Raw genomic sequence first — 26,642 nt, 5'->3', positions numbered from 1 at the left:
GGTCCATAACTTGGCAGAATAGCAAGTAGAGGGAAAGGGCTTGGGGCCAGGTAGCAATGTGCTCTCGCAAGTAGAGTCTCTCAGGGTGCCAGACTACAAACATGGCTAACAACATAGCGACCTCTGCGCGGCCATAGAGGCCTTCCGAACTGCTAGCACCAGCTCGATTGGGAAATTAGTGCATGCACTACATGGTAGGAGTTTAAAGAAAGTGCAGTGCTTAATTTGTACAAAAATAATAGCCAGTGCCTTTGTCAGGAGGCCACCTCAGCTTGCACCCCCACTGCACCTGCCAATGACAGTACTTAATCAACTTACTAGTCATCATACTGTTAAAAGTGTGGCAATTACAGCTATTTGAGGCCCCCTAAAGCTATACGAATGGCTTTGGAGGCAGGTATTAGTTGTTTTTACGTCTATTTGCTTAAAATACAACTGTTGTTGTGCTCATCTCTGTAATTCACAAACAGATCCACCATGTGGTAGCTCTTATTAGTCCTGCTTTTGTCAGTTAAATGCAGGTGCCAAGCACTGGAAACCACCGGCTCAAATTATGCATCAGAAACACTGAGGCGAAGGAGTGGCCGTTATTCCAAGACAAGCAATCTAGAACCATGATGCACATGTCTCAGAAGGGCCACGATGGGGCTCCCGTCATGAAGGATCAAAAAGAACATTCAAGGGAAGGTGCAACAGGGATTCCACCTTCAGAACCCTGCCTGTCCGGCAAAGGAACATAACTCCATGGCTGTAGATGGGGGCACTCGTCTCCGGGGAGTAGATCAGACTGACTTCGTCCATGTGAGCGCCATGGACATAGTAAGGCAGCCCAATCATAATCCCTGCCCTCCTACAGTGAGCGTGTATATCAAAAAGAACAAGGACAGGAGTATTCAAAGCACATACATACGTGGCATCCAATGAGCAGAGAGAGGAGGATGACAGTGCAGCCTTTGGGAGAAAAGATGTAAGGAGAAAGGTGTACGCTCGTTGTGCTGATACACCGGAGGGAGGGAAAGCGAAAGCACGCCATGCACGCGTCGAGGGAGCCGTACGTGTGCACATGTCCTGTCTTGCCTACGCATGCACATGACATGTCACCCTTCGGCCAAGAAACCAACAACAATAGGTCTTGACAAGGTCCGCAGTGCATGCGCTACGTTGCTCGGCGAGACCTAAAAAACATTGAGGAGGGGGTATAGCAATCATACACAAGAACAACATTTCTGTGACGGAAACTGACACCTTCAATTCCAACTCCTTTGAATGTCTAACAAGCAAAACACTATTCTGCCACCTCCTCTACCATCCTCCTGGCAACACCACCGTATTCGGCGAACACCTGTCCGACCTGATAACTCACTGTTCACTCCGAGACACCAACAACTTAATTCTAGGTGACCTCAACCTACACTGGAATAAGGAAAACAACTCGCTGATCCAAACCCTGAACAAACTTTTGCACAACAACAACCTTACCCAACACTGCGCAGAGGAAACCCGTAACAGAAGACCAATCCTGGATGCCATTATTGCCCAACCTGACAGTCACGATCGACCCCATCCTGCCAGTTGACTGGTCCGACCACCACATCATCCTATTCCACATCAACCAAACAATCCTAGGCCAGCCCCCCCCCCCGCAGGACCCCCCACTGGGTGAGGAATCTAACTCTGATTTCCCTGGCTGACCTGGAGGAAAGGGTAAGCTCTCTCCTTCCCATCTCCACAGAGGATTGCCACAACCAAACTCACCTATCACTACAACACAACTATGACTGCCATCCTCGACGAAATAGCCCCCATGAAACAAAAGAGTCAGAAACACCCCATCTTGATCCTGGTTTAACACAGACATTAATTCTGAAAGAAGACAACTAAGAGTTGTAGAAAGGCTCTGGCAGAACAACCCATCCACAATCCTCTGCAACCAACTCAAATCAATGCACAGGAAGTACAAAAAAAGTATCAAAAATGAAAAGACTTCCTTCTTTTGCAATTCTCTAGACCACGCAATAAACAGCCTCAAGCAACTCTTCTACCTCATTAGGCAACAAACTTCCAGGCCCTCTTCATCCTCCGTTCAGGCCTCCAAAGACCTTTGTGATAACTTCACCAACTTCAACGACAAAAACACCAATATTGAGCTCTCCCTAGATGACAACCACAGTCCCCCTCCCGCCTCTACAGGAGCACGTCCCCGGGACAGAAGCTATCACACTCACTCTCCCATCCCCCCCCCCCCCTTCCCCCCAAACACTGGAAATCCATCAACCCCATCTCCAAAGCAGTTATCTCCACTTCCAAACCCACACCACACGCCTTGGATCACCGGCCCAACTGGCCATAAAGCTCAAACTCTCCATAACCCCGCTCTGGACCAAAATCATTAACAGATCCCTGAGAACTTACCGGACTGCCTCAAAGTTGGCCAAGTCAGGCCACTACAAAAAAAAAGGGCTTGGGCACTAATGATATGAATAACTTCAAACCTGTCTCGAATCTCCATGCCTAGCTAAAATCCTGGAAAGGTGTGTTCTCCTCCAAATGACTCAACACATGGACAGCAACAACCTTTTAGACCCCCACCAATCAGGTTTCAGAAAAGACTGCAGCTCAGAGACAGCGATCCTTAATGTCATTGACGATTTACACAAGTCACTCGATACGGACCAATGCTCCCTACTCATACTCCTGGACTTATCGGCTGCCTTCGACACTGTTGACCACAATCTACTCATTAAGGTACTTCAAGAAAGAATAGGTGCAGAAGAGGTGGTCTTGCGCGCGGGGGCGCATTCCTTTTTAGCTCTCGTCTACACCATTGCTTTAGCATTGCTTTAGCAAAGCTTGTTTGGCGAGATTATAGTAAGGCTTTTAAAAGTGAACCCAAACTGCGGATATGGTACAGTGCATGTGAGCCAGGCGCATGCACATCGCACACCATTTGTCTGAGCCTCGGCATCAGACTTCAAAGGAATCCGCTCCCCCACCCCCATCAGACTTCAAAGGAATCCGCTCCCCGGCGCCCCTTCCCGCCACTCAATGCCGAGAGCTTGTGTTTAATCTCACTTAAAAGCCCTGCAGCTAGATCAAACTGCCACCAAGTTTCTTCTCAGTCCTCTATATGCCTCCACCCTAGTTGCTAATCCATGCAGCTGTGCCCTGATGTCGAGCAACGAGCGAGCATGAGGAGCCGCCACAAAAAGTCTGTACGTTTGCCCTCTCCCCATCCATGTGAAACTCTCCAGTTATTCTCCGTGTGGCACCACTCCTCTTCTTCCCATCCCCTCCTATGCCATCTGCCCCTCCATTCACTCCCGAGCCAGAATGAATGTCCAGTTATCGTAATTACCACTTCTCGCTTGGTTTGATATGCAGCACAGAGAATGGGTTGAAATTCTTTTATTTTTGTCTTTTATTCCTTGCGTCCATTGTTTTGATGATGCTGTTTTTGAGTCCTGAAATGTTACGAAAAATCCTTTTGCAACATGAACCCGCTGTCGATTGATTTGCTTAGCACACGACTGCCATCTAGTGGGTTCATCCAGTTTAGTTATATATATATATATATATATATATTTTTTTACGCACCACACCCTCTGTAAATTGACGGACGAATTGTTTACAACCAGACTTGGCCGAACTTCATCATTGGCTCTGTTTAAACACATTTTCAGAGAGTCCCCCGGCACTATCGGTGTATATCTAGGCTGCCTGCCTCTACCCATGTTTCTCTATGTATTGAAACGAACACTACTTGTACAGTGATCAATGTTTGTCCCAGGAAGTAGTTTCTCCAAAGCCTCTCATGGCCAATCTTGAGTCCGTCTACAAAAACCTACAACTGGCCCTACTAGAACGAATCCAAGCGATCTACACTGTTGCAATTTAGAGCTGATGCTACCATGTGGTCAGAAAGTTCGTTCGAACTGTCTCATGGGGAGCAGCACTGGTTCTACAACTTCTGCTTTGCTATGCCCCAGGCCATCGTTGGAATTATTAAATGGCTTACACTCTCGGGTCCGAACGAATAAGAGCAAAGTATGTCCCCAAATTTGGGCTGGTCCTCGACTCTTCCCCCATACCTATCATTCAACGCGGAATGTGTCTCTGCCACCTCCATTTTTTTTTTACCTCAGATGCACCCAGACACCTCTTCGATGATGATCCTTTTATTAAAAAAGCAAAAAAAGATCATATCGCCAAAATGCCTGTGTTCACCCACACTTTATCACATTTTACAATCAACATAAAATAATTCACAGCCTCACTTACCCATTGGACTTGCCATTCAAGCAATGGCTAGAAATATCAAACTATAACCAAACCGAATTGTCGCTAACTATCAAATAATGGTTTACACTCCCTACTACACTGTCTGGTCAGAATTTGTTATGGGCAGTGCACAAATGTGTAATGATAGTTTTGTAAGCTTTCAACTCATTTGTGTAGAGATTTCCTGACATTTACGAAGGGAGCACACCATCACATGTGAATTTGTGGCACAATAGCACAACTATCAAACGAGGAATGGTTATATTGTTGCCTAATAGAATCAATAAAGGGTAAGGTGCACGTTTCCTTGTTTACAGTTAGCGAACGGGGGAATTTAGTATCTAAAAAACATGTCCAATAAATATGAAAACTAGCGGGCAGGAAGGATTCTATATTGAACTTTGAAATTGCAGTACTGGTTTTTAAACCTGCACTTTTGTCAAAAAAACACTTCCAAATAGCTTACAGACTTGTCTGAGATCATGCCTGCAAGTTCATTGAGGATGAAATGTTGGAATTGAAAGACTAAATTGTGATGTTTTTTCATGGGCGTGGTGAATTTCATACTACTTTGTGATGTTCAAATAAAGGAAAACCTGAAATCTCGATGACCTATTCTGTGCCACTTCTGCATCCAATTGCTTCGGACTCAGAACTGTCTGTTAAGGATGATGCTCTGTGTGTATTTATGTGTCTGCACAGCAAAGAACATAGCCGCAATGTACCTCGCTGGTGTCCTAGATTAATCATAGATCGTTTGCCGCAAAGAAGGGGAGTTGTTGGATGAGTCGAGAGGAAAAGTGCTTTTAAACCCTTCCATGCTCATGACGGAACGGTTCCGTCATGAGCGTCGGTCGGCCTGTGCTTATGACGGAACCGTTCCGTCATGGTTCTATTGGTTCTTTAGAACCTTCAGCACCGCAGCGAAATTCGCGCAGCGCTGAATGGGTTAACATGTTGAGAGTTTATTCTTGGATTTTGTCTCTTGTCTGGCAATGTCCTGGTTGTGAGTTGAGACCTGCTAGAAATGGTTACATTTGTCAGCTAAATAGACATGAGTACAGTACATGTGGTCTTGCGGATGATGTGGTATCGCCCTCACTCTGTCTATCGCCCTCACTCCCTCACTCTATCTATCGCATCACCACAGCATCACTCGGGGGCACCACAGCATCAATCTGTGCAACCATTTAACAACTGGTTCAAATATGTTCTCTCAATATTTAGAGCTTTATTACAAATGTCACAAAAAGCTGTTATTATTTAACTTCTGCTCTTGGATTTTCTTCACAATAAAATACACTGAACATAATCTTCACAAAAGTTATTTACACATATTTAAGCTATTGCCATTATAAATTACGGTAACTTTTATTTAAGTATTAATTATTAAAAAAATTAAAAGCCGTTGTTATTTGTAATATCAATACATCTAAGTCACGTAAATACAACATATATTGCATTACAACACAATGCTATAGGTGTCACATTTGTGAAAGTTATAACTATTGGCATTGTAAATGACAACGCTATTAATTTAGCTTTTTTCAAAATCAAAACATAAATAAAAAAATTGTCATTACAATAGCTCAAACTTTCCTAATGCGAGACCTATTGCATTGCAAATGCTTGTTTACATGTATTTTAGTAGTGAGGTCCACTTTAAGTATAGCAGCCACGCGTACTTATATAAACTTTTTTTTGTGTTTACTAGCGCCCATGCAGCGCTTTCACATTCATGAAGGCTACGCGCCTTTCTTTAGGCAAGCCGCGTCTAAAGAAAGGTGCGCACCAACATTAAAGTGCAAGCGAGGCATGGGCATTTTTATCCCCTCCCACCCCAAATCAGTTTTTTGTCAAAGAAATGCATTTTTTTTGGTCAAAGCCCCCATGCCGCGGTTTTGCTTTAATGTCTGGCACGCCCATTTCTTTAGACGTGGCTTGTCTAAAGATAGCGACGTGGCCTCCATGACTCTGAAAGCAACACATTGGCGATAGTGATGCAATAGGTCTCACATTTGTGAGAGTTTAAGCTATTGCATTGGCAATAGCTTAAACTCTTGTCAATGTGAGACCTATTGCATTGCAAATGCTTGTTATACTCAATGCGCCATTGCTTTCCACTTAATTTGTATTCTCCACTAACATCATAAATGCAAGGTACACCAATCTACTTACGGACATTTTTTTTTTATTTTAAAGATCATTGCATTCGACCCAGCAGGTGTACTTCTGAAGTTGCTTCTTACCTTTTAATCATTCTTTCTGATACCAATGATGCTATAACGCCCCAAATGTGTTTTCTTATCGGGCAGACCCACACTAAGTGGTAAAGATTGACCTCCAATCTGTCACACTTCGAGCAGCATCTTAAACCGCCTCTTCAGGGAGAGGAATGTTTAATGTAAGTAGTTGAACTATATAAGGTTCTAGCAAGCATTTTTGGTGACCATGTTGGTATTTTGTCATACAGGTCCAGTCCACGAAATCAACCAATATAATTTCTTTGCTCACATTGACCTACTGGAGAGAGACGAATTTGCAAAATGGATAGAAAAGAGAAGTGATGAAGAACTGCTACAACGTTTTTAAATTGAGAATAGTAAAACCATTTCCACTGAGTATTTGCTAGGAGCAGAGAAAAATACTATGGTTTATAGCTTAATTGTGCCCAAAGTCAGCTGTTGGTAATGGCTGAAAAAAAATTGAGGTTTAATCTCTTCTCGCATTTCAACAGTACATAAGGAGCAGATATTAATAAGCACATATCATAAGCCATAGTACTAAAAGTGACGCGCATTTTCACTTGAAGCATGCAAAGAGGAGTTTAAAGGCCTTCCACCTAGGATACCTTATGTGAGTCTCCGGCTTTTTTTTTTTTTTTTTGACAATCGACTTTATTGATTTTGAAGAACAAAGACAAGGTATTCTGTATTTTGCCTTTGTGCCACTCGTTTTTCTGGTATTTCTGTGCCCTTTTAGTCTTCTGTGCCACTTGATTTTGTGCCCCTTTTTCCTTCTATTACCTTCGTTGTCCCTCGCCGCTGCGGCCCGCCCCCTGACTGCCCACTGCCAATTCGCTGCCCCCGCCTCCCAGCTGCTCCTCCCTCCCACCTCCCCATATATGCCAGCCACTGCGCGGCTGCGCCAAAGGCGTGCCTAAGGCAAGCCCGCCTGTGCCCGTCCGCACCTGGACCTCGCCAGAACCCCTGGTCCCCGCAACGACGACCGCTGCCACTATGACGCCAGTAGTCTGCACGCTTTCAACTCCGGACAGAGCCACACCTGCTTCAAGGTCACCACGAAACGCACACACGGCCCCTTCACCTGCCAGAACTGCAGCTACACCAACCTCCAAGCCGATGAACCACCTGCCAAGAAAGACCCCAACCACCTCCGATGCATACTACTGAACACCCGCTCCTCACGCAAGCATGCCGTCGTGCTCTGGGACCTGCTCGACACAACATCCCCGGACGTCGCCTTTCTGACAGAGACCTGGTTTAACGACTTCTCCGCACCCAACATCGCCATAGCCTTCCCAGACGGCTATAAGATCACCCAAAGAGACCGCACCAACGGAGCAGGAGGAGGAGGAGCCATCGTCCACATGAACAGCATCAGGGTCTCTGCTAGCATCGACGACGTGCTCAGCACCGCCAAACACTTGCATTTCCAGATCCACACAGACCCTAGCCCCACCCCCAGTTCAGCAACTCCATCGCCGACTTGATCAGCACGCATGCACGCCCAGACCTCCATTGACTACATCCTCCTCGGAGACCTGAACTTTCACTATGAGAGCAACAACAACTCCACAACCCTGATCGATAACCTCTCTAACCTCGGCCTGAAGCAACTCCTCACAACGCCGACCCACTCCGCCGGCCACCCACTCGACCCCGTCTTCTCCTCAAGCCCGCACGTCTCCGTCAGCCACACCACCGAACTCCTCAGGACCGACCACTGCTGCATCCACTTCACCTTCCAGAAACCCACCACACACAACCGCACCCAACAGATCCCCCGCCGCAACAGGAGCAAAATCACAAAAGACCAACTACACACAAACCTCACTCTCAGCTCACCCACCGAACCCTCCAACACCGACGCTGCCCACAGCCTCATACGCTGGATCGGAGACTGCGCCAACACCCTTGCCCCGCTTAAGAAACCCCCTCCAGAGAGACACCAGCAAGAGGGCCAGCTGGCTCACCCCAGAACTCCTAGCCTCCAAGCAAGCCTGCTGTAAACTAGAGACGAAATGGCACAGTGAACAAACTGCGGACAGCCATGCAGCACACAAGAACGCCATCTGCACCACCACCACTTCATCGGGTCAGCCAAAAGGACCTCCTTCAAAGACCGCCTCAACAACAACGCACGCAATAGCAAGGAGCTCTTCAACATCGTGAAGGAACTCTCCCACCCCACCCCAGCTCCAACACCGACATCCCCCCGTCGCAAGCCCTGTGCGACTCCCTCGCCACCTTCTTCCACCGCAAGATAGCAGACCATCACGACAGCTTCAACACCCAGACAGCCCCAACAGACAGTAACACAACAGACCCTCCGCACACCATCGACCACAACCCCCTGCTAGGCTGGGCCAGCGTGAGCATCGATGACACCATCAAGACCATGCATTCAATCCACTCCAGCTCTCCGTCAAACCCATTCCCGCACCACGTCTTCAACAGAGCAAGCAGCTCCATCACACCCCACCTGCGCAACATCATCAATCTCTCCCTCGAGACCGCGACGCTCGCAGCGATCTGGAAACACGCTGAGATCAACGCCCCACTCAAAAAACCTAAGGCAGACCCAAGAGACCTGCAGAACTTCGGCCCATCTCTCTCCTACCCTTCCCGGCCAAGGTCCTCGAGAAAACCGTCAACAGACAGCTAACCCGATACCTCGAAGAAAACTGAATACTGGACCCTTTCAAGTCAGGGTTCCGCAGCAAACACAGCACTGAGACTGCCCTCATTGCCGCCACCGACATCAGGACCCTGCTGGACAACGGCGAGACAGCAGCACTCATCCTCCTAGACCTCTCTGCCGCCTTCGACACAGTCTGCCACCGCACACTACGTACACGCCTCAGGGATCCGAGACAAGGCTCTGGATTGGACCACCTCCTTCCTCTCCGGCAGAACACAGAGCGTCGGTCTCCCCCATTTCGTTCCAAAGCCTCCGAGATCATCTGCGGCGTACCCCAGGGATCCTCCCTCAGCCCAACGCTGTTCAACATTTACATGGCCCCGCTCGCACACGTAGCTCGACAGCACAACCTCAACATAATCTCCTACGCCAACGACACTCAGCTGATCATCTCCCTCACCAAGGACCCCATCACCGCCAAAGCCAACCTCCACAAAGGAATGAAGGCCGTGGCCGACTGGATGAAGAGCAGACGCCTGAATCTGAACTCTGACAAGACGGAGGTCCTCCTCCTCAGCTCCAACCCTTCAGCCTGGGACGACTTCTGGTGGCCGACTGCACTGGGGGCAGCCCCGACACCCACCGACCACGCACGCAACCTGGGAATCCTCCTCGACTCAACGCTCTCAATGACCAAGCAAGCCGTCTCCTCCTCCTGCTTCAACACCCTCTGCATGCTCCGCAAGACCTACAGATGGATCCCGACCGATACAAGAAAGACAGTCACCCAGCCTTCGTCAGCAGCAGACTCGACTATGGAAACGCCCTCTACGCGGGAGCCCCAACCAAGCTCATCAAACGACTGAAACGCATCTGCATGACTGATCCTCGACGTACCACACCACGGCCACATCACCCCCCACCTGAAAAACCTGCACTGGCTCCCCGTCAACAAGAGGATATCCTTCAAGCTCCTCACCCACGCACACGAGGCACTCCACAAGACCGGCCCAGCCTACCTCAACAGACTGCTCTCCTTCTACATCCCCAACCGCCAGCTACGCTCCGCCGACCTCTCACTCGCCACCGTCGTGCGCATCTGAAGAACAACCCTCCCACTGAGCCTACGACAGATCCAAGACCTGCTGACCTCAGGAGGATACTCAAAACCTGGCTGTTCGATCAGTAGCGCCCCCCAGCGCCTTGAGACCCTCGCTGGTATGTAGTGTGCTTTACAAATGATTGATTGATTAGTAGTATAGACGGCACAGTGTGTAAGTTTGCACGCATAACAATATAAAGCATCCGGTATGAAAAAAATACGTTGAGCACAGTGGACAAACGTTTGACATGAAAAACAAGGGGGATAGTGTGACTAGACCATGCGTCCTTCCTCTCGCCCCCGTTAACCCATTTGGTCTGTCCATTTTTCCCACATGCTTTGGTATTTGGCTGAGCAGCCCCTGGCCTCAAATAAGGGTTTGAGTCCACCCCTTGGCGCCTTCTAGCGATCGTGGGGGGGGTTGTGCCCAGACCGTGGCGATATCTCTTAGCCACCATGATTGCTGCCCCAGGAATAGTTAGTCTGCGTAGGACCCACCTTGACCATCAGTAACGCCCAGGAGGAGACGCATGGGATCATGCGGTACATGCTGGCCCAGGATGTGTAATGGGGGATCCTTCCTGCGCTCCAAAATTTATCAGAATTCTAGGTACCTCGGAATCAACATCATTATCAAATTTAGAACAGAAATTCAAACATCCTAAAAGAAAAATCACAGTCACGTGACCACAAATAATTGATCACTATCATGCAAGGTCCATTTCTCGTATAGTCCGTTCAATATTACAATAGCTTAGCTAGCTGAAAAATATAATCCAAACGCTGTCAAATCCAAAGTCAAATTTTTCTTTATTTTCTTGCGTGGTGTTTCAGAAACTTCATTACATCCATATGCAGCCAACACGTGTTTCGTCAGGCATCCACATTTGCCAATGACTTCGTGCCAGCACCACCACAGCATCACTCGGTGCCAGCACCACCACAGCATCACTCGGCGCCAGCACTACCACAGCATCACTCGGCGCCAGCACTACCACAGCATCACTCGGCGCCAGCACTACCACAGCATCACTCGGCGCCAGCACTACCACAGCATCCCTCGGCGCCAGCACTACCACAGCATCCCTCGGCGCCAGCACTACCACAGCATCACTCGGCGCCAGCACTACCACAGCATCACTCGGCGCCAGCACTACCACAGCATCACTCGGCGCCAGCACTACCACAGCATCACTTGGCGCCAGCACTACCACAGCATCACTCGGCGCCAGCACCACCACAGCATCACTCGGCGCCAGCACCACCACAGCATCACTCGGCAACACCACCACAGCATCACTCGGCAACACCACCACAGCATCACTCGGCAACACCACCACAGCATCACGCGGCAACACCACCACAGCATCACGCGGCAACACCACCACAGCATCACGCGGCAACACCACCACAGCATCACGCGGCAACACCACCACAGCATCACGCGGCAACACCACCACAGCATCACTCGGCAACACCACCACGGCATCACTCGGCAACACCACCACGGCATCACTCGGCAACACCACCACGGCATCACTCAGCAGCACCACCACAGCATCACTCAGCGCAACCCCAGGTTATAGGTGTCACATTTGCGAAAGTTATAACTATTGGCATTATAAATGACAAAGCTATTAATTTAGCTATTTTCAAAACCAACACATAAATAAAAAAATTGTCATTTACAAGACCAATAACTCAAACTTTCCTACTGCGAGACCTATTTCACTGCAAATGCTTGTTATGTTTTTTAGGACTGCTACACTCCCTGCACAACCCCTCAACGTTACAGATAATGCTTGGTGGTGCCCCTGCATCTTTTAGGGACACCACAAGTATGAAGATTTGCAATTTAAACATTCCGAAGGGCATTCTGGAGCGCTGCTTCCTAGGAGCATTTATTAGTAAATTCGTTTTTTAGGGGGGGGGGGTGTTGGAGTTTCTATGGGCTCAGCAGACACCCCAGGGAAGGGGGTGCACAGGCCACTCCATGAGCCTAATAGAGCCCCGGGCACCCATCCGTTGGCTTTTTTTTTTTTTGCTTTCTTTTTCTTAAATTTGATTTTAAATCTGAGGTGGGCAGGCGACCCTTCTCCCTGAGCCATTCCATATGGCCTTTCCTTTTTAGGTCGAGCTGGAGTTAGCATCCGAAGGATGCGTCCAGTCTCGACAGCTTTAGCCGCCCGTCTCATGGGAATGAGGGACAAGAGGGTGTTACGAGCTTTTCTGCCGGATTTGGGTGCGCGAACGCGCACGTTCCGTCCCGCGCCGTGCACCTCCCTCCGATTTCTTGAAGTTGGCACACATGCGCGCGCATATACACACAAAGACAGACAGACGCTCGCTCACACACACACACCCCGCCCCCCATAGTCATCGGCCTCTTTTAAACACACACACACACACACACGCATACACACACGCACGCTCACACACATACAGAGCCCCCCGCCGCCGCACGCGCACACACACATGCCCCCCGCCCTCGCAGCTCAGCAACAAGGCGAAGCCCCACTCACCGGCTTCCTTGGTGCGGCGGCTCTCCTCTCATCGGCAGCTGCAGGGCTCCTCTATGCCGGTTACCACGGGCTCTTCCTCCCTCCTTCTCAGGGCGCTGTGTCATGCTCCGTCACTCCGCCGCATCACACTGCTCCCGAACTTCCATTTTCGGGCCGGGGGGAGAGGCGTAACCGGAAAAGGCAGGTCTGATGGGCGGGGCAAGAGAAGGGGAGGCGGGCCTCTTACCCGCTGACAGGTGATGGCCACGCTTTTGCATGCACAGATCTCTCCCCCATATCACTTCCTTATCCTTGTTTTTACATAGAGCATACAATACAGACGTTACTACGTTATCCCAATCTCCAGTCATCAAAACTTATTAATTTCCCTTTCCGTGTCGTTTTAGCAATAAATCGTTTCTCGTGCAGCCTATGTTGTCATGAAAAGTTCGAGGTAGGGGTGGGGGCACGAAAGAGATGGGGAGGCATGAACGCGCATGCCCTGTAAAGTTCCTCCGAGCTATGGACTTTCTGGCAGCCCGCCTCCTTCTCGGAAATCAGAGCCTTCTCTGACCAATGACGGGGGACGCTGTATGAAGAAAGCACAAGGAAAACGAGGAGTCTGGGGGGCCGGAGCGCGCATTGGTGAAACAGGTGAGGGCAAGGTCTCTAGAAGCGACGCCACGTGCCTAATTGTTAATCAAATAGTTAATTGTTGGACTGGCCTACTTGTATCAGAGGGGGGGAAACCTTTATCCCATACAGACTGAAGTGTGCAACCCTAGGATCTCGAGAGGCCCTATTGAGTGAATCGAAGTATTTCTTTCAAAGACGTCCGTGCCACTTGGAGCACTAGCAGTCCCATTTCCGCCTTTGCCCCGCAATTTCTCAATAAACCCCATCCGCTCTCTTGGTGACAACATGCGCTTAAACATTGTTTGACGCCATGCATCTGCTGGCACCATGCTTTAAATCTTCTGCAGATAAAGGAAAGGTCCAACCATTCTTTCCTAACACCATGTACCTAGACTTTCCTCACACCTTGCACTGCCTAGCCATGCTGACAAGTCCAGTGACCAAATGGAATGCTGGCCTTACTATACAGTGGCATTAGTACTTTTCTAAGCACACTGCCTCGATTTCCCTAGGCACGGTTTGCACACATTTCCCGTCCCCTGCTGATTTTATGCCTGCCTTCTGGTTATCACTGTACCTTCCTTGCCTTCACTGACAACCCTTTCCACCAGGGCTGGACTGGAAGCTAAAATCAACCCTGGCAGAAATGTTCAAAGTAGCCCGGCATTGTACAGGGCCGTGATAAGAATGGGTCATGGCAGACCATCCTGTGCCAAAAACAGCCACTTACCCTGCACCCTGCCGGGTAAGAAAGTGTCAGAATTGCAAATCCAGAACAACATCGTCCCTCTGCTGGTACCAAACACCATCCACACTTTGCTTATACCACATCCTGACTGTATTGCCACATAACCAGTCTGCTGACACAAGGCCCTGTCACCCTCTGCTGCCACTAAGTTCCATGCAGGCATTGGTATCAGCCAGTTCCACTGAGTGCCAGTCCTGTACAACTTGCCATCTGATGCCAGCACGCATGCAACGCCATGGCTGCCCATTCACTCCTTGATGACGTTATGATTACCAGTTTACCCAAGGCCAATGTCATGCCCACCCCATCTGCTGACACCATGCATCAGGAACATCTGTTGATTAAACCCTGCAAACTGCTCCTAATCCGCCCTCTGCTGAGGGTCTGCTGGCCCTGTGTTTACATCAAGTTATATCTACCCACTGCTGAGAATATACCTCAGCCACACTTTCTTGCCATGTTGTCTTGACAGATGCTGGACATTAGTTTTGGCAGAGTTTTTAAGACTTAAAGCCCATTTCTTATTTTCAGCCCAGACACTGCTAACACATCCCACCTCCCTGCTGACAGACCCCTTTTTAGGTCTGGCCCAGAGATAGCTTTAGGTTTGTCTCGAGCTTCAAGTAATAAAATGCATTCAATAAAAAGTGCAAAGCTCTATACATATACAGTGAGTCTTTGGGTCAGTATCCCTCCCAATGTGTTTCTTTGTTTAGCTCTCATTCATATTTTGCTTATTCCCGCTACATCATAGGGCGGTGGGTCAGCCTCCTTTAGCCATTGTTTTTCTTGCACGGTGAGTGATGGAAATTCTCATGATCACATGTGCACATCCTCCTAAAAATAACTGCACTTTAGTGCTGGGGCTGGTATGCCAAAACTTTACGTTGTCAGTGTTTTTATTCTTGACATTTATTTTTTGAGCCATACTAATATCTTTAAAGTTAAAGTTATTCAAACTCCATAGTACCCTATGTTTGTGCCAATCATATGTTCCCGCTTAATAAGTGTTTCTGTTCTAAGCACATCTGCTAGAAGCACTATACAACTCTAATAAAATGCTATGCAATAGTTGATGTTTTTTAATTTTGTTTGCACGCTATACCTGGCACCTTTTTGTATTTCTTGTTTTTATGTTTGGTGTATATGCTTATAATGAGAACAAAATGGCACCTGTTGGTCATGGTCAGGCCTAATGGATAAGCCAATGCTTTTTACTTTGCTTGCACCCTCCTTCCTGCCCGCAGACAGCGCTGCTCTCTCTTGAAATTAGCTCCACCTCTACAGTTCATCAGCCTTTACAGGATTCCGTGGGTGTTTACATGAAATTAACTTTTCCCCATAGGCTAACTTTTAAATATTGTACACCCACATATATTTGTGCAGAGTGATTTTTATTTGTAAAAAATCGTAAGTCTGACTGCAAATGTATAACCCTTCAGCTAATTCATGCACACACATTACTAGACGTCAGTGCACGCTTCCACCCGGCAGACACAAACAGCCGTCAGGGCACACTTTATAGGCAGGCACACAGACACACACACACACACACAATTAGCGTCAGGCATCCACAAGCATCAGACATTCACAAGCGTCAGGCATTCACAAGCTTCAGGCATCCCAAAGCATCAGACATACACAAGCGTCAGACATACACAAGCGTCAGACATACACAGGCGTCAGGCATCCACAGGCGTCAGGCATCCACAGGCATCAGGCATCCACAGGCATCAGGCATCCACAGGCATCAGGCATCCACAGGCATCAGGCATCCACAGGCATCAGGCATCCACAGGCATGAGACATCCGCAGGCTTCAGACATCCACAGGTGTCAGACATCCACAAGCGGCAGGCATCAGACATCCACAAGCATCGGGCATCAGACATCCACAAGCGTCAGGCATGCACAAGCGTCAGGCATGCACAAGCGTCAGGCATGCACAAGCGTCAGGCATGCACAAGCGTCAGGCATGCACAAGCGTCGGGCATGCACAAGCGTCGGGCATGCACAAGCGTCAGGCACCCACAAGCGTCAGGCACCCACAAGCGTCAGGCACCCACAAGCGTCAGGCACCCACAAGCGTCAGGCACCCACAAGCGTCAGGCACCCACAAGCGTCAGGCCCCCACAAGCATCAGACATCGGGCATTCAAAAGCATCAGACATCCACAGGCGTCAGACATCCACAGGCGTCAGGCATCCACAAGCGCCAGACATCCACAGGCGTCAGACATCCACAGGCGTCAGACATCCACAGGCGTCAGACATCCACAGGCGTCAGGCATCCACAGGCGTCAGGCATGCACAAGCGTCAGGCATGCACAAGCGTCAGGCATGCACAAGCGTCAGGCATGCACAAGTGTCAGGCACCCACAAGCGTCAGGCACCCACAAGCGTCAGGCACCCACAAGCGTCAGGCACCCACAAGCGTCAGGCACCCACAAGCGTCAGGCACCCACAAGCGTCAGGCACCCACAAGCATCAGACATCAGGCATTCAAAAGCATCAGACATCCACAGGCGTCAGACATCCACAGGCGTCAGACATCCACAGGCGTCAGGCATCCACAGGCGTCAGGCATCCACAGGCGTCAGGCATCCACAGGCGTCAGGCATCCACAGGCGTCAGGCATCCACAGGCGTCAGGCATCCACAGGCGTCAGGCATCCACAGGCGTCAGGCATACACAAGCGCCCCTTTCATCAGATCTCTGCCATCCTCGTTAGCTTCAAATGTTTCTAGTTCCTGGCCCCTCCAGCTCTCGCCTTGCTACATTTTACATTGCCACAGCATCACTCAACGCCACAGCATCACTCAGCACGACTGAATGCCACAGCATCACTCAGCACGACTGAATGCCACAGCATCACTCAGCACCACTCAATGCCACAGCATCACTCAGCATCACTGAACGAGACAGCATCACTCAGCACCACTGAACGCCACAGCATCACTCTGTGCAACCATTCAACAACAACTGGTTCAAATATGTTCTCTCAATGTTTCAAGCTTTATTACAAATATCTCAAAAAAGATGTTAATATTTCACTTCTGTACTTGGATTTCCATCACAATAAAATACACTGAACATAATCTTCACAAAAGGTATTAACAAAAGTTTAAGCTATTGCCATAAATTACAATACCTTTTATTTAATTATTTAAAAAAATTAAAAGCCATTGTTATTTGTAATATCAATACATCTAAGTCACGTAAATACAACACATATTGCATTACAAATGCTATAGGTGTCACGTTTGCGAAAGTTACAACTATTGGCATTGTAAATGACAAAGCTATTAATTTCGCTATTTTCAAAACCAACACATAAATACAAAATTTATCATTTACAATACCAATAGCTCAAACTTTCCTAATGCGAGACCTATTGCATTGCAAATGCTTGTTTAATTTGAAGAAGGCACAGGCCTCCCTCACTGATCCAGTAGTGGGCCGGAGACCACATCCCTAGGGCTTTACATTGGAGCGCCCATGCCATGCACCATTTGGGGCTTAGGTGGGAGCCCCACGGCCCATGCAGCCTGCTGGCTCTCTGCATGCACCCTTCCTGGTTGCTAGCGTTGCTCCCATTTGGCAGGAGAAGGTGTTTTTCACTGCTCCTGCTGGGTGGGAATAATCGGAGTTTCCCTGTCGGCAAAGCTGTGCAGGCAGGGAAACGCATGTCTGGTCTCGCCCTTTGGGAAGCATTTTTAGCTCCCCCTGTAGTGGGGCAGACATGCCTTCCCTGTCTGTGTGCCTGCGGGCAGGGAAACTACTGTGTCCCATTATTAGGCTCCCAAGGACAGGTAGTAAGCTGGCCCTGAGGGATGGTGTCCTTGGGGCTAATCTATGCTCTGGGAGAGAAGGCTGTATAGGAGCCCTGGTTTTTTTTTTCTTTCTTAAATCTTGCTGCAGATTTGTGGATCCTCCACAGATTCGTATTAAATGAAAGAAGAAAAAGTTTTGGGCCCAACGCAGAGCCCCCTCCCACATGTTATTTGCGTTGTTTGTAGGACTCAGGACTAGGTCCTGAGATGGTTCATGCCACATTGTTGTTTATGTGGTGGCAGTTGATCAGATCTCTGCTTTACATTGGCTCTGCAGGTCTAAAAGGGAATGAAATATGCAACGTTTTTGGGCCTATATTGCTCAAACTACTGAAGGATGTGCACTTAATCACAACAAAAGCATGCTGTAAGGACCAAGATCGAGCTTTCTGCCAAATGTGGCATAAATCCATTCAGTAGTGTGGGCTGTAGCGGTTCATAATTTTCTTTGGGAACATGAATCAGAAAAACGTGTTTAGGGACACCCCCCATCAACGCTTTTTCTTGACCAGTGCTGATAACACTGCAACTTTCCCAGAAGGACCTGAGGTGAATAACATGTTTTTTGGTAGATTTGTCAAACAGCGCCACAGTTATTAGGAAAACAATGCTTTTCCTTTGGAAACGATCTTAACTAACTATTCAGTGGAGATTGTCACTGGGTAATAGAAACACATATATACACACCTCTATTAGGTTTCTCCAAGATGTACTTTAGTAGTCCTGTGAAAGATTCCGATTACTTAACCGATATTTTGGCTGAAATTTAAAAGGAAACCAGCATTGGCATAGCCAATAGGTCTCCTCTTTGGGAACTTATAAGTGTTTAGCCAGAGATATTGACTTTACCTATGTCTTTAAGCTGCCCTGTACAGAAGTTTGCAGCACGCTGGAAAGTTACAATAAAGAAGTGTCAGAAGCATTTTTGTTACCTTGGATATTACCAAAAATGCATTATGTACAACTAAAGGACCATATTAAAAAAAGTATTAAAAACAATGCCTTGAGTTTTTTTGTCCTTTCAATGCTGGCAACTCGTATTTGCCTGTCCCAATGGTTGGTTGCTTGTGTTTTTTGTTGTTATGGGGGGCATAAATAACAGGAGGGTGAAGGTCAGTCAGTCATTCAGTCGGAGTGAGTGAGTGAGTCCGTGAGAGTCAGTCAGTGAGAGTCAGTCAGTCAGTCAGTGAGAGTCAGTCAGTCAGTGAGAGTCAGTCAGTCAGTGAGAGTCAGTCAGTCAGTGAGAGTCAGTCAGTGAGAGTCAGTCAGTGAGAGTCAGTCAGTGAGAGTCAGTCAGTGAGAGTCAGTCAGTGAGAGTCAGTCAGTGAGAGTCTGTCAGTGAGAGTCTGTCAGTGAGAGTCTGTCAGTGAGAGTCTGTCAGTGAGAGTCTGTCAGTGAGAGTCTGTCAGTGAGAGTCTGTCAGTGAGAGTCTGTCAGTGAGTCTGTCAGTGAGAGTCTGTCAGTGAGAGTCTGTCAGTGAGAGTCTGTCAGTGAGAGTCTGTCAGTGAGAGTCTGACAGACAGACTCTCACTGACAGACTCTCACTGACTGACAGACTCTCACTGACTGACAGACTCTCACTGACTGACAGACTCTCACTGACTGACAGACTCTCACTGACTGACAGACTCTCACTGACTGACAGACTCTCACTGACTGACAGACTCTCACTGACTGACAGACTCTCACTGACTGACAGTGAGAGTCTGTCAGTCAGTGAGCGTCAGTCGGTGTGAGAGTCTGTCAGTCAGTGAGAGTCTGTCGGTGTGAGAGTCTGTCGGTGTGAGAGTCTGTCGGTGTGAGAGTCTGTCGGTGTGAGAGTCTGTCGGTGTGAGAGTCTGTCGGTGTGAGAGTCTGTCGGTGTGAGAGAGTGAGTGAGTCAGTGAGAGTGAATGTGAGTGAGTCAGAGTCTGTCTGTGTCTATGAGCAAGAGTGTCTGCGTGTGTCTGTGAGAGTGTCTGCGAGAAAGAGAGGCTCTTTAGTCGCGAGTAGGGTCAGGATTTAATTAACAGTAATAGATGGAAACCCTGAATGCAATACGACCATGCCCAAAAGCAGGTAGCGCTCAAGATTGCTATTGAGAACTCAAATAGCAAAAACCACCAAGTAATCACGCAAAAACAGTCACTGTGGTTGCATAAATAATTAAAGATTGTATGTTTTACGGTAATATGTGCTAAGTGACAAACCATGACAGACCCATCAATTCATGACATCACAACAGAAAAACGTATATTATAATTGAGGAGATAGGACTGTGATGTGCACCTGCGGGAGCTTCATTGGGAATCATACACAGCTAAGTTCGGTCAGTCGAGAAGCGCTGGAAGGGAGGCAGATGGCGGCTGCACGCTAGCACTAGGCCACCAAAAGCCTGCTGTGTCAGCACTTTGAAAACCCAGATGCTAAATGTCTCGGAGCAGTGCATGCGCTGGCTCAGCGAGACCTAAAAACAGTAGCAATATACCTTGAACTTTTACACCTACGGTTAGGCAGCTGGATTTTAGGCTATTGGGTTCCCCTAGCCTTCAGTTCGAAAGTGGATGCCTCCAAACTTCCAGTGAGACACAATGTACATCTCGGTCACAAGTTTAGGAAGGCAGTTGAACACAAGTTATGTACATGTTCCGAACTGTTTATACACAGAAAGACTGTTGTTTTTAATATTCAACAAGGCTGGACTAAAAAGTACACTTGCAGGTGTAGCAATGTATTATAAAGGGGTTACTAACCATTCACTTGGCTTAGTGGTCAAGTTGTTTCAACAAACTGGAAACTCTGTAGAAGAGTGTGATGGGCAGTTCCCCTTTGGGGACAGTTAGTTTTTATTTATTTCTCCTGTTCTGGTGTGTAAATGCTCGTGAATCGTAGCTAGTTGAATCTTCCAGTCCTCTGAGCTATCTAAAGACTAAGATTAACCATAATGCTACAAATTCCAGTCATAGATGGGTCTAACTGAATAAATAGGGGCCATACCTAGCCCAGATGGGCACAGGCAGACTTTCTATTGGCTCTATGGTGGTATACCTTTTGGGTGAGGGGCTACTGTGGCGCACGACCAGACTGTTATCACACCCATTAATCTTTATTCCTCTGCCCCTTACTCAGCAACTAGAGCAACCATTGATGGAAGCCAGAGGCAAAAAGACAAAATGTAAAACAGAGCAGATTGGAATTAAGCGCACTAAGATGTGTTACTAGTTTTACAACCTGAGCTCATACTTTCCTATCAAAGTATTGTGTGCCATTTTTTCCACAAGTAGAAAAGTGTTTTTCCTGGTAGAAACAGAAGGTCCTAATCACCATTTCCTGTCATATCATAGCATATATACTAGAAAATACACTCCCCCCGCACAGTAGAATTCCCGTGTATATCTGAATTCTGGGTAATAATGTTACATTATCATTTAAATTAAAAAAAATAATTCCACTTGTCAACTTTCTACTTGCCATATTTTTTACTTTTAAATGTCAAGAGTTGAAAGGTGTAATTAATTGCTTTGAGAGGTATGTCATAGGGGTAGTATTGTTTCATGTACTGGGAAGCGATAGGAGGGCTATGCAAAGCATCACTTGAGCAAGTTGTAGGATTAAATGCTACAAATTAGTATTTTTAATCTTTCTTTTGGTTTGTCCTACAGGTTTACTCATGTGAAATATATATGTGTTGAGCCACAGAGCAACAATAAGAAGAAAAAGCAGCTCTCTAATGGCTGTCCAGCTTATCTTGTTCTGGAGTACAGTGAGGAATTGGACCGTCTGGTGATCAAGGAACAGAACAGCAACCATGTCCATCTTGGCCTGAAGGATTCTCCAAAATTAAATCAAGCAACTTCAAAAGTACGAAAAATTTCACACCAGCTCCACAGCAGCTCACCTCGGAAATTACCCATTCAGAGGCTGCGACAAAGAACACCCGTGAAACATTGTCTTGTCAAAAAACGCAATCGCATTGGTATTCATGCAGGTTTGGGAGTGTTGCAGGCCAAGAAAAGAGCTACTACTGCAAATGAAGAAAGTACACCAAGACGCAACTCAACCTTTTCTCAAAAATCAACCAAAAGGAAACTTCTGCCGAAGGATCCTGTGGACCATCTACCGATCAAAGAACTTAAGTGCAACAGCAGATACGTGGACTTAGGTGATAACATTTTTGAAAGCACCATTTTTTCTTCAATACAAGAACGGTCACCTGGGCCTGTGGACAACCAGGTGAACAAAGAGCACAACAGCATTCGTGCTCCTATTGATCAGAAGGAGTCCCTAAATGGTAGTGCATCTTCTCCTTTATGGGACTGTGCACTGGGGCCAGACAAAAGCCCACCTCAAAGACTACTAAGGAAGAGGAATGGGCAAAACCTATGTTTGGAAACCACTTGTAATGAGCAAAAAGTAAAGCTTCTTCCATCTGGTAACCGTCCAGCTTCTCCTGTTGAATCAAATACCGTCTCTTTGTCTTCAAAGGAAAAGGTCTCTAGCTTCTCGCTTGAACGGGTAACAGATGGCGTTAAAGAATTATTGCGAATTGACATAGGCTCCCTTGCCTCATTTAGTACGGATACCATGGAAAACCTTGACATGCTTAGCTTCCAGACCAGCAAAATGTGTGCCCTTTTCACAAAATTTCCAGAGAGCCTGCTGCTGCACCGTGTTCACAGTAAGTGTGGTTACATACTTTATGCATTCTTAGTGGAGAGTAAGGAGCGAGTCGGCAAGGTAGTGCACTTTGCGGTGCTCAAAGAAGAGACTGCAGAAAGTATGTCCAAAATGCTAAATGTCTTCGCTCAATTCAACCCGGAGTATTGGAAAGTAAAAGTTATTTTTACAGATGCAACCTTTGCTCACAAATCTACTTTACAAGAAATATTCCCAGCATCACAAGTTCTGCTTTCAGTTTATCACATAGTGCAGCTTATTGAGAAGAAGGTCAGGGCACTGTCAGGTTTCCGGGAATACCTAGAGATGACTCTGAGAGATGTAGTCTTCTCTCCGTGTACTGAGAACCGACAGAGCCTATCTAGGATGCTAAAACAGTTGTTAGATCCTCAGTTTCACCAGTTCATAGAGACTCATTGGATCTCCTGTGAAATGCTTTGGTACATGCATGTCAAGAAGGGACTCCATTCTTGCAGCACCTACATGGACAGTCTGCAGATGATTACTCACAATATCACTAGTGCCTACAACAAACAATCATCCTTGGAAAACAGTATCTTATACATTGTGGAATATGCAGATTGCTTCAACTCCAGAGGTTTAGAGAATTTTAATCAGGGTTCATTATACAGTACAAAATTAATTCATAGAAACGTAGTTCCCAAGAAAGTAGGCCGGAAACCCAAGGACAGTAGTACAACCAAATCTTCACCTTCCCCTGATGTCCTGCCACCAAAGTCTAGCACGAGAATTTCCTCTTTACCTTCCTCTTCTGTGCTGCTGCCTAAACTGGCACAGCTGTTGCCAAAGTCTGCACCATCAATGTCCAGACCAGAACAGCCACTGCCGCCTAAATCACAAACCTCAGTGGAGCCTGAACCAGAATCCACTCTGCAGCCCGAACAAGATTCCCCCATGCTTGCAGAATCGGAACCCACTGTTCTAGTGAAACAAGAACCTGTTCTACCGAAACAAGAACCTGTTCTACCTGAGACCAATTCCCTGCAGCCGAAAGGAGAATCCCTGCTACTGGAACCTTTGCTGCCCAAAACAGAACTGTTACTATCTGAATCAGAAGGTCTGCTCCCCAAACTGGAACCTTCCTTAAGGAAATGGGACCCCTTTCTGCCTAAATCAAGCACTCTGCTGCCCAAATCAGAGCCTCTGCCCCAGCCAGAACCCTTGTTACCTAAACTAGAGCCACTACTGAACGATTGGGATCCCTTGCTGGGAAAATTCCTGTCCAAACCAGAACCTCGTTTGCCTCAACAAGAACTCATGCCACCTGAATGGGAACCTCTTCATCCCAGACAGGAACCCTTGCTACCAGAACCAGAATCAATGCAGCTAAAACTGGACACCCAGTTTCCCGAAGCAGAATGCCATCAACCAAAACTGCTGCACAGCCCCGCGCCCTCTCACTTTCCCCATCAACAATTGCTCAGAGATGATGATTCTGTGCTTAATGCCCTAAAGGAAACCTGCACAGAGGTGGCATATCAACTATGTCTAAGTGAGTGGGAGGTTGTGAAGACGTCCAGTCGGATTATTAAAATGTTCGAAGCCGCCACTTCTGTAAAGCTTGTCGAGGACATACATGAGGTTAGCCGTGACTGTCAAACATGCAGCTGCTACTTCAACAAACGGTATAGACTTCCCTGCCGCCATATTCTGACCATCCTGCACGTTCATAATCGTCCAGTGGAAGATGATATGGTGTGCCCACGATGGCAGAGAAAGTATCAGCATCCCACTTTGGCAGACAAGGATATTCTAGGCCTCATCAGGTGTTCTGCAATCAGTCAAAAGGCAGGTGAGGCTCGTTTTTCCAAGATTAAGAGCTTGAGTAAGGAGCTAGAAAACCTGCTGATGCAATGTGAGGGACCTGAGCTGAAGGAAAGGTGCTCCACCCTTCATTCAATACTGGCCATGTGGAAGAAATCTCAAAAACCAGTAGAAAATGGTGTTGTGGTGGAGGAGGAGGAGGAGAAGAAGATGAGCAATCTTGGGGAGCTACCTCTGCTCTGGAGGATACAGGATTATGGAAAGTTTGGGTAATGACCTGCAGATCAGGCCCGAATAGGGGCGGACATCTCTGCACTGAAATGGTGAGCCTGTTTTAATTCTGATAGTAGGCACTGGTGGGGAAAGTTAAACATGCCTTCAGATGACCAAAGTACATGTTCCATAAATGCCAAGGAGGAGACGTGGCATTCACATCTTGAATATAAAGACTCCACTAGAATGGATCTTTGAGGTTATTTGTTAGGCAAGCAATGATGTGTGGGCCATGGCACCTAAAGGGTGGCAAGTCTTATCCATTTTTTTTACTCTTACGGCTCCCTGCCTATTGGATGGTCCATATTTTATTCCTCATCCCCCTGAAAATGTGCTGTTACTCTCTAACCCCTTTCACTGCCGTTCTCACTGTTTCTATATAGACACACTTGCAAAGACTTGTTTTTCATAAGATTTTGAATTAAAATTAGGGGTGCATCACAACATGGCTTCTATAGATTATGGCGGTGGTCTCCTGTTCCATGCACCGAAAACTAAACACCCGGACTGTGCTTTCTATTCACAGGTTTTTAACTTGCAGTTTTGCACAGCTTTCCCGATGTGTAGTTCCTCATTTTGCAATCCAGCACTTTGACTTTGCATATGACTGGGAAATCCTACTGTTCTGCTGTAACAATGGATTCCCATATGATGCCAGATGTGCATCTCAGGCGGGGAGGACACTCCACACAAGTCTTCAGTTCTTTTCCAGTAAGAGTGTTCCTGTTGAAAATGAGTGCTGGTGAGCTTGTGTCATACCCATGGATAAAAGGACAATTATGTGTTTTTGTACACTGTATCTTTATTTAATGTAGTGAAGGATACGGAAAAGCCATATTCTTTGCCTAGGGGACTGGGCTACAGCAAGTCATCTATTCTGGTATATGATAACCAAACAAAGTACATTTAAAATAATGTAACATTTATTAACTGTTGGCTGTCACCTGTGCATTAATTTCAGAGAAATGGGCCAGTTGGGGGTGTGGGCATGACACCATGCCAAAAGACTGCAGGATGAGCAACTTTGGAAGAAATGGGTGGAGTAACAGTAGAATCTTAGTCATCACTAGGACTGGGCTGTGAATGTTGTAAATCATCCCCACTGTTCATTCACTTGATCTTTCTGATTTGTCTTACGTTCATTCGCTGTGTCCCATTTTTCTGCATGTGATGTGCCAGCAAGTGGTTTATAATGAAGTACAGAAATTATTTCTTGCTGCCGTGTCTTGTTCTGTTGAAGATTAGAATTTACAAGCCTTTCGTATGATTGTTTTCAAATGGATAACCTTTTGTTAAATTTATATTATGCCAGACTCGATCTGATATTTTTTCCAGCCATACTTGGTCACCTTGTTAGCTGGCACTACACGGATTCCAGAGAAAGGCACACAGTACCCTTGGAACTTTTCTTTAAAATTGTGGAGCAGGTCTCTTTTCAAGTAATTAAACTTAAAGCCCTGTGTAATGTCTAAATTTTAGCTATATGTAGTGAATTTCCTTAAGCCGTGTTTATGGGGGTTTTGCATCCTCACTTGAGCTGAAAATGTGTGACAGTCTGCCTTAAAAAAAATTCTAAGGCCTTTAAAGAAAGGGAAGACAAACTCATGACTACTTTCATGGAAAGGTAGTCTAGCTTTGCCTTCCAGAAGGAGGACTTGCTCCCCTTCACACACTCAGTCAAAGTTGTTCCACTTGTCTGTGTCACAATAACGAGCATTGGCATAGCCAATAGGTCTTGCTTTTTAGACCGTATGTGTGTGGTCATGCAGCACATTATACTAGGTGCTGTGCAGCCATGGGTTGAGGGGAGTGGGTGCTGCGGGAAGCTGTCTTGTCTGTCTCTTTGTCTCCTAGTTGCCCTTGCCTGACCATACTTATTAGAGCACCCTATGAAAACTGCACTATTTAAATTCTGCAGTGTTTTGCTGCACTGAGCTCAAAATGCACT

General features: G+C 47.1%; 1 protein-coding gene across 1 annotated transcript in view; it reads left to right on the top strand.

Annotated features, from left to right (window-relative positions):
• The window catches only part of ZSWIM3 (zinc finger SWIM-type containing 3), a 38,341-nt gene extending 12,174 nt beyond the window's left edge, over positions 1-26,167 (top strand). Inside the window, exon 2 of the mRNA XM_086932574.1 lies at positions 21,622-26,167. Coding sequence (XP_086788700.1) covers positions 21,622-24,694 — 3,073 coding nt within the window. The 3' untranslated portion in view covers positions 24,695-26,167. The remainder of the gene's footprint in view (positions 1-21,621) is intronic.
• The last annotated feature ends 475 nt before the right edge of the window (positions 26,168-26,642 follow it).

The sequence above is a fragment of the Lissotriton vulgaris genome, chromosome 7 (assembly GCF_964263255.1).
Source record: "Lissotriton vulgaris chromosome 7, aLisVul1.2, whole genome shotgun sequence".
In the NCBI taxonomy this organism is placed as follows: domain Eukaryota; kingdom Metazoa; phylum Chordata; class Amphibia; order Caudata; family Salamandridae; genus Lissotriton; species Lissotriton vulgaris.
This window is presented reverse-complemented; position numbering and strand designations above follow the sequence as displayed.